This window comes from Coregonus lavaretus (genome assembly GCF_964263955.1).
Source record: "Coregonus lavaretus genome assembly, chromosome: 25".
NCBI lineage: Eukaryota > Metazoa > Chordata > Actinopteri > Salmoniformes > Salmonidae > Coregonus > Coregonus lavaretus.
Genome location: NC_140012.1, coordinates 39,561,941 through 39,579,892, shown reverse-complemented (window position 1 = coordinate 39,579,892; position 17,952 = coordinate 39,561,941). Strand labels below are relative to the sequence as shown.

General features: G+C 45.8%; 1 protein-coding gene across 1 annotated transcript in view; it reads left to right on the top strand.

The window, feature by feature from the left end:
- The window catches only part of LOC311100443 (alpha-N-acetylgalactosaminide alpha-2,6-sialyltransferase 2-like), a gene marked incomplete at its 5' end in the record, with an annotated part of 47,719 nt that extends 30,673 nt beyond the window's left edge, over window positions 1-17,046 (top strand). The window contains 4 exons of the mRNA XM_084141364.1: window positions 15,078-15,181; window positions 15,270-15,353; window positions 15,728-15,827; window positions 16,189-17,046. Coding sequence (XP_083997490.1) covers window positions 15,078-15,181; window positions 15,270-15,353; window positions 15,728-15,827; window positions 16,189-16,401 — 501 coding nt within the window. The 3' untranslated portion in view covers window positions 16,402-17,046. The remainder of the gene's footprint in view (window positions 1-15,077; window positions 15,182-15,269; window positions 15,354-15,727; window positions 15,828-16,188) is intronic.
- Window positions 17,047-17,952: the final 906 nt, after the last annotated feature.

The following is a 17,952-nucleotide window of genomic DNA, read 5'->3' as shown; positions in this document are numbered from 1 at the left end:
GAGTGGCTCAAGAAGAAGCACATTAAGGTCCTGGAGTGGCCTAGCCAGTCTCCAGACCTTAATCCCATAGAAAATCTGTGGAGGGAGCTGAAGGTTAGAGTTGCCAAACATCAGCCTCAAAACCTTAATGACTTGGAGAAGATCTGCAAAGAGGAGTGGGACAAAATCCCTCCTGAGATGTGTGCAAACCCGGTGGCCAACTACAAAAACGTCTGACCTCTGTGATTGCCAACAAGGGTTTTGCCACCAAGTACTAAGTCATGTTTTGCAGAGGGGTCAAATACTTATTTCCTTTGTTAAAATGCAAATCAATTTATAACATTTTTGACATGTGTTTTTCTGGATTTTTGTTGTTGTTATTCTGTCTCTCACTGTTCAAATAAACCTACCATTAAAATTATAGACTGATCATTTCTTTGTCAGTGGGCAAATGTACAAAATCAGCAGGGGATCTAATACTTTTTCCCCCTCACTGCACATTATCATATTGTTTCAAATCCAATTTGATTTCACATGCTTCGTAAACAACAGGTGTAGACCAACAGTGAAATTCTTACTTACGGCTCATTTTACAATATATAATATATATAATAATAATATAATGCCATTTAGCAGACGCTTTTATCCAAAGCGACTTACAGTCATGCATGCATACAACAATGCAGAGTTAAAGATAAAGATAAAACAATAAAAATAAAAATAGAATTAGTGACACAAGGAATAAATACACATTGAATAATGAATAACGAGTAAAATAACATGTGGCTATATACAAGGAGTACCAGTACCGAGTCGGTATGCAGGGGTACGAGGTAATTGAGGTAGCTATGTACAGTGGGGGAAATAATTATTTAGTCAGCCACCAATTGTGCAAGTTCTCCCACTTAAAAAGATGAGAGAGGCCTGTAATTTTCATCATAGGTACACGTCAACTATGACAGACAAATTGAGAAAAAAATATCCAGAAAATCACATTGTAGGATTTTTAATGAATTTATTTGCAAATTATGGTGGAAAATAAGTATTTGGTCACCTACAAACGAGCAAGATTTCTGGCTCTCACAGACCTGTAACTTCTTCTTTAAGAGGTTCCTCTATCCTCCACTCGTTACCTGTATTAATGGCACCTGTTTGAACTTGTTATCAGTATAAAAGACACCAGTCCACAACCTCAAACAGTCACACTCCAAACTCCACTATGGCCAAGACCAAAGAGCTGTAAAGGACACCAGAAACAAAATTGTAGACCTGCACCAGGCTGGGAAGACTGAATCTGCAATAGTTAAGCAGCTTGGTTTGAAGAAATCCACTGTGGGAGCAATTATTAGGAAATGGAAGACATACAAGACCACTGAAATCTCCCTCGATCTGGGGCTCCACACAAGATCTCACCCTGTGGGGTCAAAATGATCACAAGAGCGGTGAGCAAAAATCCCAGAACCACACTGGGGGACCTAGTGAATGACCTGCAGAGAGCTGGGACCAAAGTAACAAAGCCTACCATCAGTAACACACTACGCCGCCAGGGACTCAAATCTTGCACGTTTGACCTGTGTCATTGCCAACAAAGGGTACATAACAAAGTATTGAGAAACTTTTGTTATTGACCAAATACTCATTTTCCACCATAATTTGCTAATAAATTCATTAAAAATCCTACAATGTGATTTTCTGGCATTTTTTCTCTCATTTTGTCTGTCATAGTTGACGTGTACCTATGATGAAAATTACAGGCCTCTCATCTTTTTAAGTGGGAGAACTTGCACAATTGGTGGCTGACTAAATACTTTTTTTCCCCACTGTACATATAGGTAGGGGTAAAGTAACTAAGAAACAGAGTAGATAAGACAGTAGCAGCCCCGTATGTGGTGAGTGTGAAAGTTTGTGTATGTGTGGCGTCAGTATGCATGTGTGCACCTGTTATGTGTGTGTGCGCGTATGTAGTGTGTGTGTGTGTGTGTGTTTGTGTGTGTGTGTGTTGGGGTGAAGCTGTTCAGGGTCCTGTTGGTTCCAGACTTTGTGCACTGGTACCGCTTGCTGTGCGGTAGCAGAGAGAACAGTCTATTGCTTGGGTAGCTGGAGTCTGACTATTTTTTTAGCCTTCCTCTGACATCACCTGGTATAGAGGTCCTGGATGGCAGGAAGCTCAGCACCAGTGATGTACTTGGCCATACTCATCACCCTCTGTAGCACCTTGCGGTCGGATGCCTTGCAGTTGCCGTACCAAGCGGTGATGCAGCCAGTTAAGATGCTCTCAATGGTGCAACTGTATAACTTTTTGAGGATCTGAGGGCCCATGCCAAAACTTTTCAGCCTCCAAAGAGGGAAGAGGCGCTGTCGTGCCTTCGTCACAATTGTGTGGGTGTGTGTGGACCATGTTAATTCCTTAGTGATGTGGACATCGAGGAACTTGAAGCTCTCGACACGCTCCACTACAGCCCCATTGATGTGGATGGGGGCATGCTCGCCCCTCTACAGGAAACAGTCTACAATCAGCTCCTTTGTATTGCTGACGTTGAGGGAGAGGTTGTTGTCCTGGCACCACACTGCCAGGTATCTGACCTCCTCCCTATAGGCTGCCTCGTCGTCGGTGATAAGTCCTAACACCGTTGTGTCGTCAGCAACCTTGATGATGCTGTTGGAGTCGTGAGCGACCACGCAGTTGTGGGTGAACACAGAGTACAGGATGGGACTAAGGACACACCTCTGATGGGCCCCCGTGTTTATGGTCAGCATGGTGGGTGTGTGGTTGCCTACCCTCACCGCCTGGGGGCGGCCCATCAGGAAGTCCAGGATCCAGTTGCAGAGGAAGGTGTTCAGTCCCAGAGTCCTGAGCTTGCTGATGAGCTTGGAGGGGACTATGGTGTTAAATGATGAGCTGTAGACAATAAACAGCATTCTTACATAGGTATTCCTTTTGTCCAGGTGGGTAAGGGCAGTGTGGAGTGCAATAGAGATTGTGTCATCTGTGGATCTGTTGAGGCGGTATGCGAATGTGAGTGGCACGAGGGTGTCTGGGATGATGGTATTGATGTGAGCTATGACCAGCCTTTCAAAGCATTTCATGGCTATAGATGGGAGTGCTACGGGGCGGTAGTCATTTAGGCAGGTTACCTTGGTGTTCTTTGGCACTATGGTGGAGTGCTTGAAACAAGTTGGTATTACAGACCGGGTTAGGGATAGGTTGAAAATGTCTGTGAAGACACTTGCCAGCTGGTCAGCGCATGCTCCGAGTATGCGTCCTGGTGGTCCGTCTGGAATTAATGTTAACCTATTTAAAGTTCTTAAGGAGAGCGAGATCACACAGTTGTCCGGAACAGCTGGTGCTCTCATGTATGGTTCAGTGTTGCTTGCCTCGAAGCGAGCATAGAAGACATTTAGCTTGTCTAGTAGGCTTGCGTCGCTGGGCAGCTCATGGCTGGGTTTCCCATTGTAATCCATGATAGTTAGCAAACCCTGCCACATCCGTCCAGCGTCAGAGCCGGCATAGTAGGATTCAATCTTAGGCCTGTATTGACGCTTTGCCTGTTTGATGGCTCGTCGGAGGTCATAGCGGGATTTCTTATAAGTGCCCGGATTAGTGTCCTACTCCTTGAAAGCATCAGCTCTAGCCTTTAGCTGAGTGCGGATGTTGCCTGTAATCCATGGCTTCTGGTTGGGGTATGTACTTACGGTCATTGTGGGGACAACATTGTCAAATGACTTATTAATGAAGCTGGTGACTGATGTGGTAAACTTATCAATGTTATTGGATGAATCCCGGAACATATTCCAGTCTGTGCTAGCGAAAGTCCTGTAGCTTAGCATCCACTTCATCTGACCACTTCTGTATTGAGTGTGTCACTGGTACTTTCTGTTTGAGTTTTTGCTTTTAAGCAGAAAGCAGGAGGATAGAGTTATTTACATTTACATCATTTAGCAGACGCTCTTATCCAGAGCGACTTACAAATTGGTGCATTCAACTTATGATAGCCAGTGGGACAACCACTTTTGAATTTATTTTTAATTTTATGGGGGGGTGGGGGAGGGAGGGGTAGAAGGATTACTTTATACTATTCCAGGTATTCCTTAAAGAGGTAGGGTTTCAAGTGTCTCCGGAAGGTGGTCAGTGACTCCGTTGTCCTGGCGTCGTGGGGGAGCTTGTTCCACCATTGGGGTGCCAGAGCAGCAAATAGCTTTGACTGGGCTGAGCTGGAAATGTGCTTCCGTAGAGGTAGGGGAGCTAGCAGGCCAGAAGTGGATGAACGTAGTGCCCTCGTTTGGGTGTAGGGTCTGATCAGAGCCTGAAGGTAAGGAGGTGCCGTTCCCCTCACAGCTCCGTAGGCAAGCACCATGGTCTTGTAGTAGATGTGAGCCTCAACTGGAAGCCAGTGGAGTGTGCGGAGGAGCGGGGTGACATGAGAGATCTTGGGAAGGTTGAACACCAGACGGGCTGCAGCGTTCTGGATAAGTTGTAGGGGTTTAATGGCACAGGCAGGGAGCCCAGCCAAAAGCGAGTTGCAGTAATCCAGACGGGAGATGACTAGTGCCTGGATTAGGACCTGTGCCGCTTTCTGTATAAGGTAGGGTCGTACTCTGCGAATGTTGTAGAGCATGAACCTGCAGGATCGGGTCACCGCTTTGATGTTAGCAGAGAACGACAGGGTGTTGTCCAGGGTCACGCCAAGGTTCTTTGCACTCTGGGAGGAGGACACAATGGAGTTGTCAACCGTGATGGCAAGATCATGGAGCGGGCAGTCCTTCCCCGGGAGGAAGTGCAGCTCCGTCTTGCCGAGGTTCAGCTTGAGGTGGTGATCCGACATCCACACTGATATGTCTGCCAGACATGCAGAGATGCGATTCGCCACCTGGTTATCAGAAGGGGGAAAGGAGAAAATTAATTGTGTGTCGTCTGCATAGCAATGATAGGAGAGACCATGTGAGGATATGACAGAGCCAAGTGACTTGGTGTATAGAGAGAATAGGAGAGGGCCTAGAACTGAGCCCTGGGGGACACCAGTGGTGAGAGCACGTGGTGCGGAGACAGATTCTCGCCACGCCACCTGGTAGGAGCGACCTGTCAGGTAGGACGCAATCCAAGAGTGAGCAGCGCCGGAGATGCCCAACTCGGAGAGGGTGGAGAGGAGGATCTGATGGTTCACAGTATCAAAGGCAGCGGATAGGTCTAGAAGGATAAGAGCAGAGGAGAGAGAGTTAGCTTTAGCAGTGCGGAGAGCCTCCGTGACCCAGAGAAGAGCAGTCTCAGTTGAATGACCAGTCTTGAAACCTGACTGGTTTGGATCAAGAAGGTCATTCTGAGAGAGATAGCAGGAGAGTTGGCTAGAGACGGCACGCTCAAGAGTTTTGGAGAGAAAAGAAAGAAGGGATACTTGTCTGTAGTTATTGACATCGGAGGGATCGAGTGTAGGTTTTTTGAGGAGGGGTGCAACTCTCGCTCTCTTGAAGACGGAAGGGACATGGCCAGCGGTCAAGGATGAGTTGATGAGCGAGGTGAGGTAAGGGAGAAGGTCTCCGGAAATGGTCTGGAGAAGAGAGGAGAGGATAGGGTCAAGCGGGCAGGTTGTTGGGCGGCCAGCCGTCACAAGTCGCAAGATTTCATCTGGAGAGAGAGGGGAGAAAGAAGTCAAAGCATAGGGTAGGGCAGTGTGAGCAGGACCAGCGGTGTCATTTGACTTAATAAATTAGGATTGGATGTCGTCAACCTTCTTTTCAAAATGGTTGACGAAGTCATCCACAGAGAGGGAGGAGGAGGAGGAGGAGGGCAAGGGAGGGCCTTGTATGCGTTTCTGTGTATGGAGTAAAAGTGATCTAGTTTTGTCTAGTTGCACAAGTGACATGCTGGTAAAAATGAGGTAAAACAGATTTCAGTTTCCCTGCATTAAAATCACTGGCCACCAGAAATGGGATCTCTGGATGTGCATTTTCTTGTTTGCTTATGGCCCTATGCAGCTTGTTGAGTGCGGTCTTAGTGCCAGCATCGGTTTGTGGTGGTAAATAGACAGCTATGAAAATTATAGATGAAAACTCTCTAGGGAGGAGGGGTGTGTCTCTAATGTTAAGGAAGTCTTGAGAGATGTACACCGAGTATACAAAACATTAAGAACACCTGCTCTTTCCATGACAGACTAACCAGGTGAATCCAGGTGAAAGCTATGATCCCTTAGTCCTTTGTTAAATCCACTTAAATCAGTGTAGATGAAGGGGAGTAGACAGGTTAAATAAATAACTTTAAGCCTTGAGACAATTGAGACATGGATTGTGTATGTGTGCCATTCAGAGAGTGAATGGGCAAAGACAACATATTTGAGTGCCTTTGAACAGGGTATGGTAATAGCTGCCAGGTCCACCGGTTTGTGTCAAGAACTGCAACGCTGCTGGATTTCTCATGCTCAACTGTTTCCCGTGTGCATCAAGAATGGTCCACCACCCAAAGGACATCCAGCCAACACAACTGTGGGAAGCATTGGAGTCAACATGGGCCAGCATCCCTGTGGAACATTTGACACCTTGTGAAGTCCATGCCCCGACAAATTGAAGCTGTTCTGAGGGCAAAAAGGGGGGGGGGGGGGGGGGGAATTGGTCCTGAGCCCATAAGACGGTTACTACCCACTGCAGCGCCATCTTCTCAATGGACTATCAGATATTATGTTACGTTTTCTCAAATGTTAGAGTGAAAACCTTAGGATTATAAAATGTAACTTTGTCACCTTGCACACAGGTTGATAACTTGTAGCTATACAATTCCCTTCCATTCATGATCCCCTTTCTTATATGTGCTACAGGGTCATCGCTGAGGAAGGCTTGTATAAAAACCTGTTAGATTTGAATTTAGAATCCTCTACATTTAATTAGATCTACAAGGACATTTTATTGATCTGACAGTATTTACATTTAGAGATTCCGGTAAACTCTTTGAGGTTTCCATTCATGTGTCCTACCAATTATTATTGGAATATTCACCATGGCAACCAATTGTTAGTATAAAAACAGAACTTATTTCTCAGTTCCTTTGGCTTTTGTGGAGATCAAACCGTTTTCATTTGCAGGGATATTTGTGCTGTGCGTTTTTGACCAAATGTAAGTCAGAACAAATACTTATTTCACTTTTATAATATTCCTGTTGCTATTGTTATATGTAAATACAAGAAATGTGTATGTAGAGGGGTAACTTTCTTCACCAGTTCTCTTACCATTTTGTACAATTATGTGATTAGCCTACCATTTGGTGTAACTGTGATGTTAATTCTCCTGAGAGGAATTATGGTTCGTTATTTTTCTGTTATTGTAAATTATGTATAGAGATTGCTGACATTACTGTTTAATGTAATATTGTTTATTGGATTTACATTGTAGTAATTGTATATTTATTTTATCCTGTTTCCCTCTGTACACAGACCACATGTATACTCTGTTTTATCATTAAACTCCTAGACTGGGCTTCTGTGTCTGTCATCACTCTTTGACCAGAGTGCAGTCCGGTATCCGTTTACTCCCAGTGGCCTATCCACACAGAGCACCAGACTCCGTTTTATGGTCCTTCGAACCAGGATGATGGACATCGAGACTGAGGACTACCAGATCTCCCAAGGGACCCAGCCCAGAGGAGATGACCATCCACGACGGGAGATACAGCAGCCTAAACGACTAGAGGACTATATAGTCAACCACCCACGCACTCTAACAACTGCTCCAAATGGGCATGCCCACCGAGGTGAGGGTATTCTAACTGGTGAGCCCTCCATCACAGGTCAGATTCAGGCAAGCCACACCCCGAAGAAGAAGACCTTGAGGAGGATTCTGAGAAGAGGATCATCACCAACCTCAACAAAGTGAACTGTTGAGCCCAGGCCAGCCACAACAAGGTAAGGCGTTACAAGCCCCTCCAAGGAAGGGGGTCGCCAGCCCGAAGTCAATAAAGCAGTAATGGCGACAACAGTGATCACTCATAATATATTCAAGTTCATCTTAAGAAAATGAACTTGAAGAACTGGAACACCAGTTAGCTGAAGAGAGAGAGGCAGCACGGTTCAATTACGAAATAGAGATGGAGAGACTCGAACTCACCATGGATAGAAGATATCAGGAGATGCAGCTGGAGAGTAGAGAAAGAGCTGAAGGCGGCGGAGCGGCACCACTCACTCCTAGAAAAGGGTGAAGGTTACCCTAACCCTCTATGCACCCCCAGGCGCATCTTGCTCAGTCAGCCGACAAAGCGTGGCACCAAGTAGAAGCCAACAACTCAAGACGCGATCGACCACCAGGCAGGATCACGTGAAGGGCACTCCGGCAGGCCCCAGACCAGCCACCCGCTCATACCAGAACAGCCTCCAGCAGCTTCCCATGTCTCCTGGCATGACACCAACCAAGAACTTACCTCAGGGCCAGGTGTCCACGACCATGATCTAGTCAACCAGAGCAATGCCTCCTCCTTGCTGCTAGTCCCATGCCATTGGACTGATCCACCTCCATTGTTTAATCAGTCGGCCCAGCTCTCAGCATCAACTGCTGGGACACCTTTGAGCATGCCAGCACCACCAGCACTTATCCTACAAAGGTCACAGGGTGGCGCCACCACACAGGCCAATCCACGCCAGCAGCCATTTACATTTACATTTACATTTACATCATTTAGCAGACGCTCTTATCCAGAGAAACTTACAAATTGGTGCATTTAACTTATGATAGCCAGTGGGACAACCACTTTTCTTATTTTTCTTATTTTTTAATGGTGGGTGGGGGAAGAAGGATTACTTTATACTATTCCAGGTGTTCCTTAAAGAGGTAGGGTTTCAAGTGTCTCCGGAAGGTGGTCAGTGACTCCACTGTCCTGGCATCGTGGGGGAGCTTGTTCCACCATTGGGGTGCCAGAGCAGCGAATAGCTTTGACTGGGCTGAGCGGGAACTGTGCTTCCGTAGAGGTAGGGGCGCTAGCAGGCCAGAGGTGGATGAACGTAGTGCCCTCGTTTGGGTGTAGGGTCTGATCAGAGCCTGAAGGTAAGGAGGTGCCGTTCCCCTCACAGCTCCGTAGGCAAGCACCATGGTTTTGTAGTAGATGCGAGCTTCAACTGGAAGCCAGTGGAGTGTGCGGAGGAGCGGGGTGACATGAGAGAACTTGGGAAGGTTGAACACCAGACAGGCTGCAGCGTTCTGGATAAGTTGTAGGGGTTTAATGGCACAGGCAGGGAGCCCAGCCAACAGCAAGTTGCAGTAATCCAGACGGGAGATGACAAGTGCCAACACCTGGGTTGCCTCTAGCACCTGTGACTCCAGGCCCAAATCTAATGGACCTAGTTGTAGCCTCCTCCTTTGGGATCCCAAAGCCAAAACTCACACACTTCAGCAGTAGTCGTGAGAGTGACTTCGCCCTACTGAGGATGGCCCTGGACATCCTGCTTGGTATTACAAGTACCAAGTTCTGCTAGAGCGCCTCAAGCTTCCAAGTGCTTACAAACTGGCCCAGTCATGTATGCACGATCCAAATCCCTACTCCACTGCCCTGAGTGCACTCCAAGACAAGTATGGACAGCCAAGGCAGTTGGTGCAGAGCGAGCTTGCAGCCATCCTGATTACGGCATCTGTCAAGATGGGAGATGCTGCAGCATTGATGAGTTTGCTCTCTCAGTTCATTCTCTCATGAGTATGCTCCAGACACTAGAGGGTGCCAACAGATTCGAGCTGATGTGTGGCTCACACGTGGATCGCCTTCTCGGCATGCTGCCAGAAGCCTACAGAGACGGTTTTGTAGAGTATTGCCTTACTAAAGGCATTCTACAAACAGGGGTCAAGAGAACCTACACCTTACCTGACTGCATGGTTAGTCAGGTCTCGGGCCAAGTGGATTGCCAGTCGGGCTGTCGAGTTGTACCAGAAAGAGGACAAGGGAGCTAAAGAACAGCGTACGTCTTCCCACAACAAGAACAAGTCTGCCACCGTCCTCTACAACACAGACCAGACTACTGAATTCAGAGTCTTCACCACAGTCCAAGAAGAACTCTTCAGCTCAGCAGGAAGGGAAGGCATCAAGGGCAAAGAGAAGCCTAAACCGTACAGCCCTTTCTGCAAGAACCAAGAACACTACCTCAGTTCTTGTGAGGAGTTTAAGAAGCTCTCCCAAGACCAAATAGCTCAGTGGGTCAAGGATAAAGACCGGTGCTGGTGGTGTGGGCGAGGACACCAGCCAGATTCCTGCACCCTAAAGAAGACGTGCAACGTCTGCAAAGAGGAACACCTGACTGTCCTTCATGACCTCGCTGAAGAAGAGGATAAGAGTATCCTGATGGTCAGCACACCTCCGACCACAGTCTACCTGGACCGCCCAAATCACTCTGGCCGTGTGATGCTAAAACAGGTGAAAGTTCGGCTCCACAATGGTAACAAATCACTCGAAACCTATGCAGTCCTAGATGACGCTCAGAGCGTACCATTGTCCTTCCCTCTGCTGTTCAGCAGCTGGTGCCAAAGAAGCAGAGTCCCTGATGGTTAGGACTGTATATCAAGAGGGGGTGCAGTTAAAAGGCCACTCAGTCACTTTTAAGCTCTCACCAGTGTGCAACCCATCCAAAGCAGTTCTGTATCACCAAAACCTTCACTGCTGATGACCTCGCAGAGTACTCCTACCCAGTGGAGGCTCTGATGGAACCGGTGCGCATGGAACCTCAAGGTGGACCTGTTGCAGTCCACACCACGACTTGGTTGGGCACTCCAGGGGCCTTCCAACTTCCCATCCAATTCCGGCAAGGAACAACAGTGCCTGTTCACTTCCACCATCTCCCGTTCAGATGACCTCTTCCGCCATGTGGAGAAGCCGTGGCAGATTGATACCCTGCCTTACTGCAACGAGAAGATGATGGCGACCCTAAGCAAGATGAGGCTATCCGCACCCTTGAGGCTGACACCATATGTGTGACTGTTGGAGATGTTGCACGCTACACCACTCCTCTTTTCCGAGTAAGGACTCTCCATGTTTGAAAGCACCCAAGGAGGTAGTCTTGGCTCATCTGAGGAGCACCGAGCGGTGTCTAGCCAAGAACCCAGAGCAGGAGAAGATCTACTGCCAAGAAGTTCTGAAGTTAGAAACTGCAGGCTTTATGATCAAGCTCTCCCAAGAAGAGGTTGACTCTGTAGAGGAGTCCTGGTACATCCCGCACCATCTGGTGCACTACAATGGAAATAACAGGTTAGTTTTCAACTGTTGCTTTGCATACAAGGGCCAAGTTCTTAACGAACTCCTCCTACCAGGACCCACCTTGAGTCCTTCCCTCCTTGGCATCCTCCTGAGATTCAGGCAGCACACAGTGGATATCTGTGGAGACATCACAACCATTTTTCATCAAGTGCACCTGCTACCCCAAGACCGAGGCCTTCTCCGATTCCTGTGAAGGGATCTGAAGAGTGACCAAGGACCAGACGTCTACGAATGGCAGGTTCTTCCTTTTGGCATGACCTGCAGCCACTGCTGCTCCACATTCGCCTTGCAGCAACATGTGCGAGATCACAAGGATGGTAACGAGGATGTGCCACAGATGGTGGAACATGCCTTCTATGTTGACAAATGCCTGCATAGCCTCCCTGCATCCCAGGAAGCACGCCAACTGGTGAACAAGACAAGGACTCTGCTAGCCACAGGAGGATTTGAGATCTGTCAATGGGCGAGTAATGTCCTGGCCGTTGTTGAGCATCTCCCTAAAGAAGCAAGATTTGTGAGCACAGAACTGTGGCTCTCCCAAAACTGTGTGGACCCTAAAGAACCCACATTAGGACTCCGCTGGCACTGCTCTACAGACACATTGGGGTACAAGTCCCGCACTGTGGTGGAGCCGACACCACACGATGAGGACCATCTACCGTACTCTTGCCAGCCAGTACTATCCCCTGGGATATATAATTCCCTACTCGACGACAGCAAAGATCCTGGTACAGGAGCTCTGGAAGACGGAGAGCGGATGGGACGACCCCATCTTACCGGCACCCTTACAAGACCAGTGGAAGGAGTAGGAGTGCGAACTCCGACCCTGTCAGAGGTCACCATCCCTAGGTGTTATGTCCCTCCAAACATAGACAGCGCAACAGTGACCATCGACATCCACATCTTCTGCGATGCTTCAGAGAGAGCATACAGCTCTGTGGCATATCTCCCCACCGAGGACGACCAAGTACATGTCTCATTCCTCGTGGCAAGATCTCGAGTGGCACCCAAGCACCTGGAGCTCAGTGCTGCCCTGACCGGAGCCCAACTAGCTCGTCTTCTGCAAACTGAGCTTACTTTGGAGGTCCGCAGGACCACCTTGTGGTCAGATTCAACGACCATCTTGAACTGTCTGTAATCGGAGTTGTGTCGTTATAAAGGGTTTGTCGGCATCAGAGTCACTGAGATACAAGATCTCACGGATGTTAGAGAGTGGAGATATGTCGACACTGCTAACAACCCAGCAGACGACATCACAAGGGGAAAAACTCTGGCTGAGCTAACCCGAGTGAACCACTTGACTCAAGATCCACACTTCCTGTAACAGTCACCTGACACCTGGCCTGTGATGCACAGTACTGTTAGAGAAGAGGACACCACTGAATGTCGCAAATCTAACTTCTGCAGTCAGGTCACCCTTAGTCCTGATCCTGTAAAGGTAGACTGGAGCACATCTCACAGATGGAAGGGCTCTGTGAGTCCTTGTACCAAACTATGATTCCAACTGTTGGTGATCCCAAGCCTTCAAGGCACAACATGGAGACTTTCCTGCTTAACCTCTATGGGATCGGTGTCACGTATATGGGACGGTTGAGCTAACGTGCGCTAATGTGATTAGCATGACTGTTGTAAGTAACAGCAAACTTTCCAGGACATAGACATGTCTTATATGGGCAGAAAGCTTAAATTCTTGTTAATCTAACGGCACTGTCCAATATACAGTAGCTATTACAGTGAAAAAATGCCATGCTATTGTTTGAGGAGAGTGCACAACAACAAAAAACACTGCTGCCATCTAGTGGCCAAAATATAAATTGCCCCTAAACTGAAATATTATATCGTGGCCTTTCTCTTACATTTCAAAGATGATGGAACCAAAAAATAAATAACATTTTTTCTTGTTTATATTATCTTTTACCAGATCTAATGTGTTAAAACCCTTAGAGATCCTGTCGGACAATGGGACTAATTTCTAAGGGGCGGACAGAGAACTGCAAGAGGCCTTTACGGCCCTTGGGCCTGATCTCCAGGAACAGAAGATCACCTTTCAGTTCAACACCCCGAATGCACCACATTTCGGAGGCGCCTGGGAGAGGGAGATAAGGTCTGTGAAGAATGCTCTTCGTGTAGCAGTTGAAGACAAGTCACAACATGAACATGTCCTCCTGACGATCCAAGCCCCTTGGCTATGTTTAAGTGGATGTAGCAGACGCCAATCCTGTTCCGCCTAATCTGCCCTTGATGGGGCGGCATGATGTTTCGCTCCCACATGCCGTAAATGCAGACATAGACCTTCTTGTATGATGCTGTTGGAAGCATAATCAGGTCCTGGCAGACCACTTCTGGACCCACTTCATGCGGAACTATTTGCCAAGTCTTCAGCAGGCAGAAGTGGTGGAAGGACACTCCAGACTTGAAGGTTGGGAAAGTGGCCATGATAGTGGATCCTCAGCTACCAAGAGCTTCATGGCCCATCAGACGGATAGTGAAGACAATACCAGGTGCAGATGTAAGGATCCAGACTGCGGAGGTCAAGGTCAAGGATTTAATCTAGCTGCTTCCTGTTGCCCGATTGGTAGAGCTTCCCGCCATGTTAGAGGATGCAGACTTGCCTTCATAGAAAGGAAGATGGAGGCTTTTACTAAATTCGAATTAGTTACACTAATTCTGGGGCGGCTGTATAAAAGCCCGTTAAATTTGAATTTAGAATCCTCTAAATGTAATTATATCTACAAGGACATTTTATTGATCTGCCAGTATTTTCATTTAGAGATTCCAGTAAACTCTTTGATGTTTCCTTTCATGTGTCCTACCAATTATTATTGGATTATTCACCATGGCAACCAATTGTTAGTATAAAAACTGAACTTATTTCTCAGTTCCTTTGGCTTTCATTTGCTGGGATATTTGTGCGTTTTTGACCAAATGTAAGTCAGTACAAATACTTATTTCACTTTTATAATATTCCTGTTGCTGTTGTTATATGTAAATACAAGAAATGTGTATGTAGAGGGGTAACTTTGTTCACCAGTTCTCTTACCATTTTGTACAATTATGTGATTAGCCTACCATTTGGTGTAACTGTGATGTTAATTCTCCTGAGAGGAATTATGGTTAGTTATTTTTCTGTTATTGTAAATTATGTATAGAGATTGCTGACATTACTGTTTAATGTAATATTGTTTATTGGATTTACATTGTAGTAATTGTATATTTATTTTATCCTGTTTACCTCTGTACACAGGCCACATGTATACTCTGTTTCATTATAACCTAGTTTATTATGTTATGTAAATAACTGACAAGAGAATTTATGAAGAATGACAACCTTTCATTACAGTCTGGTTTCTTTATTCACGTTCAACAACAGAAAACATTCCAAAATGTGTAACTCAAGAGTGTTTACTCATTAGAAAAATTCTAATAAGTTATAATCTCCAGTATCATCACAAAAGTCTATTTCGTAAAATGATGAAATAGACCTTGTTATTATACTGAATAATATACCATGGGCCTCAGACGCAGAGGCCTATAGGCTGCCCTGTAGATAATCATGGCATTCTGCAATGAATAGACGGTAGACAGGGGGTGGGCTCTAGATGATTCTATCAGCCAATCAGGGCTGTATGTAAATATATAAGCATTTGTATCCCCACGCCCACACAGTCGGACTGTGCATTTCAGTGGTCCAAGGATGCACAGGGAAATAAATGATAAAAAATACATTTTGGAGTTATATAAAAAATAAACAGTGATTTATTAGACAAAGTGATGATTTAGACTGCATATGGGCTTTATGAGTCATGACAGATGTCATTGTGTTCTCACACATGCAGTCACACACACACACCCACCCACACAGCTGACTGCGGAGTGTCCCTGTTCTGTGCAGGGCATAAAGTATGTGCTAATTCCCGAGGGACTGAGGGATTTCCAGTGGCTACGGGGTCTATTGGGGAAGACGCCAGTCTCTGAAGGACCCTACAAGAACAGACGGTAAGCAGACTGTGACGTGGCGAGTCTCACACTCACATACACAAACAATCTACACTGCTCAGTGTTATCTCTGCTGTCTTATCTGCAGGCCGTGGATGGACTACTCAGGACAGTTTGATGAGAACCGCTTCTATGTTCTTCACCCTGACTTTCTCAGATACGTCCGCAAAAGGTATAACAAAGTGTCCAATAATAATAATAATAATTTGGTGGATGCTTATATTTGGTAGAGCACAGTGCTTGCAACGCGACAATTGTGGGTTAGATTCCAGCTGGAACCACCTATACGAAAGTGTATGCACGCATGACTATAAATCACTTCGGATAAAGTGGTCTGCTAAATGGCATATATTATATTTAAGAAGACACACAACATGGGGCAGTTCCCATAGAAATGACTAGTAAAGTTAGCTTAGCATAGTCATAGCGTCAAGTTTGCTATGTAGAACCACGTGATCACATTCAGTGCATGCAGTGCAGTAGCCGCTTCTACGTGACTTCTGAAATGGAACTGTGTGTTTGTGTGTGTGCGCTCCTTATCTGTAGGTTCCTGTGGTCCCAGGCTCTGAAGGGTTTGGGGTGGGCTATATTCAGACCTACTAACGGAGCGTTCACACTCTTCCTGGCCCTGCACACCTGTGACGTGGTGAGTCTGTACGCCACGAACACACACACACACACAATAGAGGAGACACTAATAATATCACCATTTAATTATTTGATGGCCTTATGTGGGTTCGATTCCAGTTGGAACCACCCATACGAAAGTGTATGCACGCATGACCGTAAATCGCTTTGGATAAAGTTGTCTGCTAAATGGCATGTATTATATTTAAGAAGAAACACAACATGGGGCAGTTCCCATAGAAATGACTAGTAACGTTAGCTCTTTATTTAACTTGGGGGTTCTCTGGTGAAAAAGTAGAAAGTAGCGCACTACAGTCTACATATGGGGAACATGGTGTCATCGGAGATCCTCTTCTGTCTCTCCCCCTTTCCCCTCTCAGGTGGATGCGTATGGATTTATCACAGAGGACCACGGTAAATATCCCAACTATTATGTTGAGAGGTACTCTAAAACCAAAGTAATCTTCTACGCTAATCACGACTACAGCCAGGAGATTAAGAGCTGGAAGAAATTGCATGACACCAAGATCATCCGGCTTTATCAGAGACAGGAGGACCCAGAGGGAACGACAGGAAAACCGAAACAACCATAGAACCTTGTCTGTCTGCACAGGTGGACAAAGATACATCAATATGTGTCTTGTTACAAAATACCCAAAATAACAATTGTAATGTGGAAATGTAAGCTAAAAAAAGTTCATATTTAGTTGAGTGGTTAACACAATGTTTAGCATATTGATATATTGTCCCTTTCTGTAATACACATGATTTCCAGTGTTCTGTTTGGGACTCTCGGGTTGATGGTGGTCACTAGACTCGATGCTGTATGTTATGGATTAAACTCATAACTGTTGATAGTCACTGACGCCAGACTGGAGGTTCAAGGACTCAAGACACACGGATTATTATTGTATTGTGTGAAACACTGATTATGAAGCAGCTGGCAAAGCCACTACGTTTTGTTTCGACTTCCTATTTCTATGGTCTTCTAAATCTTGTCTTTCTAAGATGGTGGCCCGTGAGGCTTGCCATGGTACAAACGCTAGAGAGAATATAGTAGACGGTATGTGTCAAAAAGTGATTGTTGGGCTATTTTTGTGTCCTGTGTTTACATCCTTTTAAGGACGTCCTGTCCGGATGTTGTCACGCTATCGAGTGAGTGCTTATGTAACTTGATAGTGCAGCGGTTCCTTTGAAGTATAAAGCACCTGTTTGAAATAAAAAGTAATGTCCTGGTGATTGATGTGTTGTGTAGTGACCTCGTTGAACTGTTCAATGTGTTAGAACATTTTAAACAGTTGGGAATTTTTGTAGTGAACGGGGAGGCCTGAGTTTGAAGTGTTTGAAGAGTTGAAACAGTTGAGAATTTTTGTAGTGAACGGGGAGGCCTGAGTTTGAAGTGTTTGAAGAGTTGAAACAGTTGTGAATTTTTGTAGTGAACGGGGAGGCCTGAGTTTGAAGTGTTTGAAGAGTTGAAACAGTTGTGAATTTTTGTAGTGAACGGGGAGGCCTGAGTTTGAAGTGTTTGAAGAGTTGATGTATAGGAGTTGCTGTAGTGAGCTTGTGACCCCTTGTAGAATGAAAAAGTAATTTCCGAGGGGGGTAGGTCTGCCTGAGTACTAACACGCCCGTGACGACCTTAACATAGCAAGTAGGACCCAGGCTATATCATAGAGAAAGGGATGAGTATAAATCATCAATATATGATGCTCCAAAAAAGAGTTTCCTAATGTGTATAGAACCCAAATACCTCCCGTAACTGTACTGAAAGATCAAGTGTTGATGTCTAATGGACAACTACAGTGGGGGAAAAAAGTATTTAGTCAGCCACCAATTGTGCAAGTTCTCCCACTTAAAAAGATGAAGAAGAACTATGACAGACAAATTGAGATTTTTTTTTCCAGAAAATCACATTGTAGGATTTTTAATGAATTTATTTGCAAATTATGGTGGAAAATAAGTATTTGGTCACCTACAAACAAGCAAGATTTCTGGCTCTCACAGACCTGTAACTTCTTCTTTAAGAGGCTCCTCTGTTCTCCACTCGTTACCTGTATTAATGGCACCTGTTTGAACTTGTTATCAGTATAAAAGACCCCTGTCCACAACCTCAAACAGTCACACTCCAAACTCCACTATGGCCA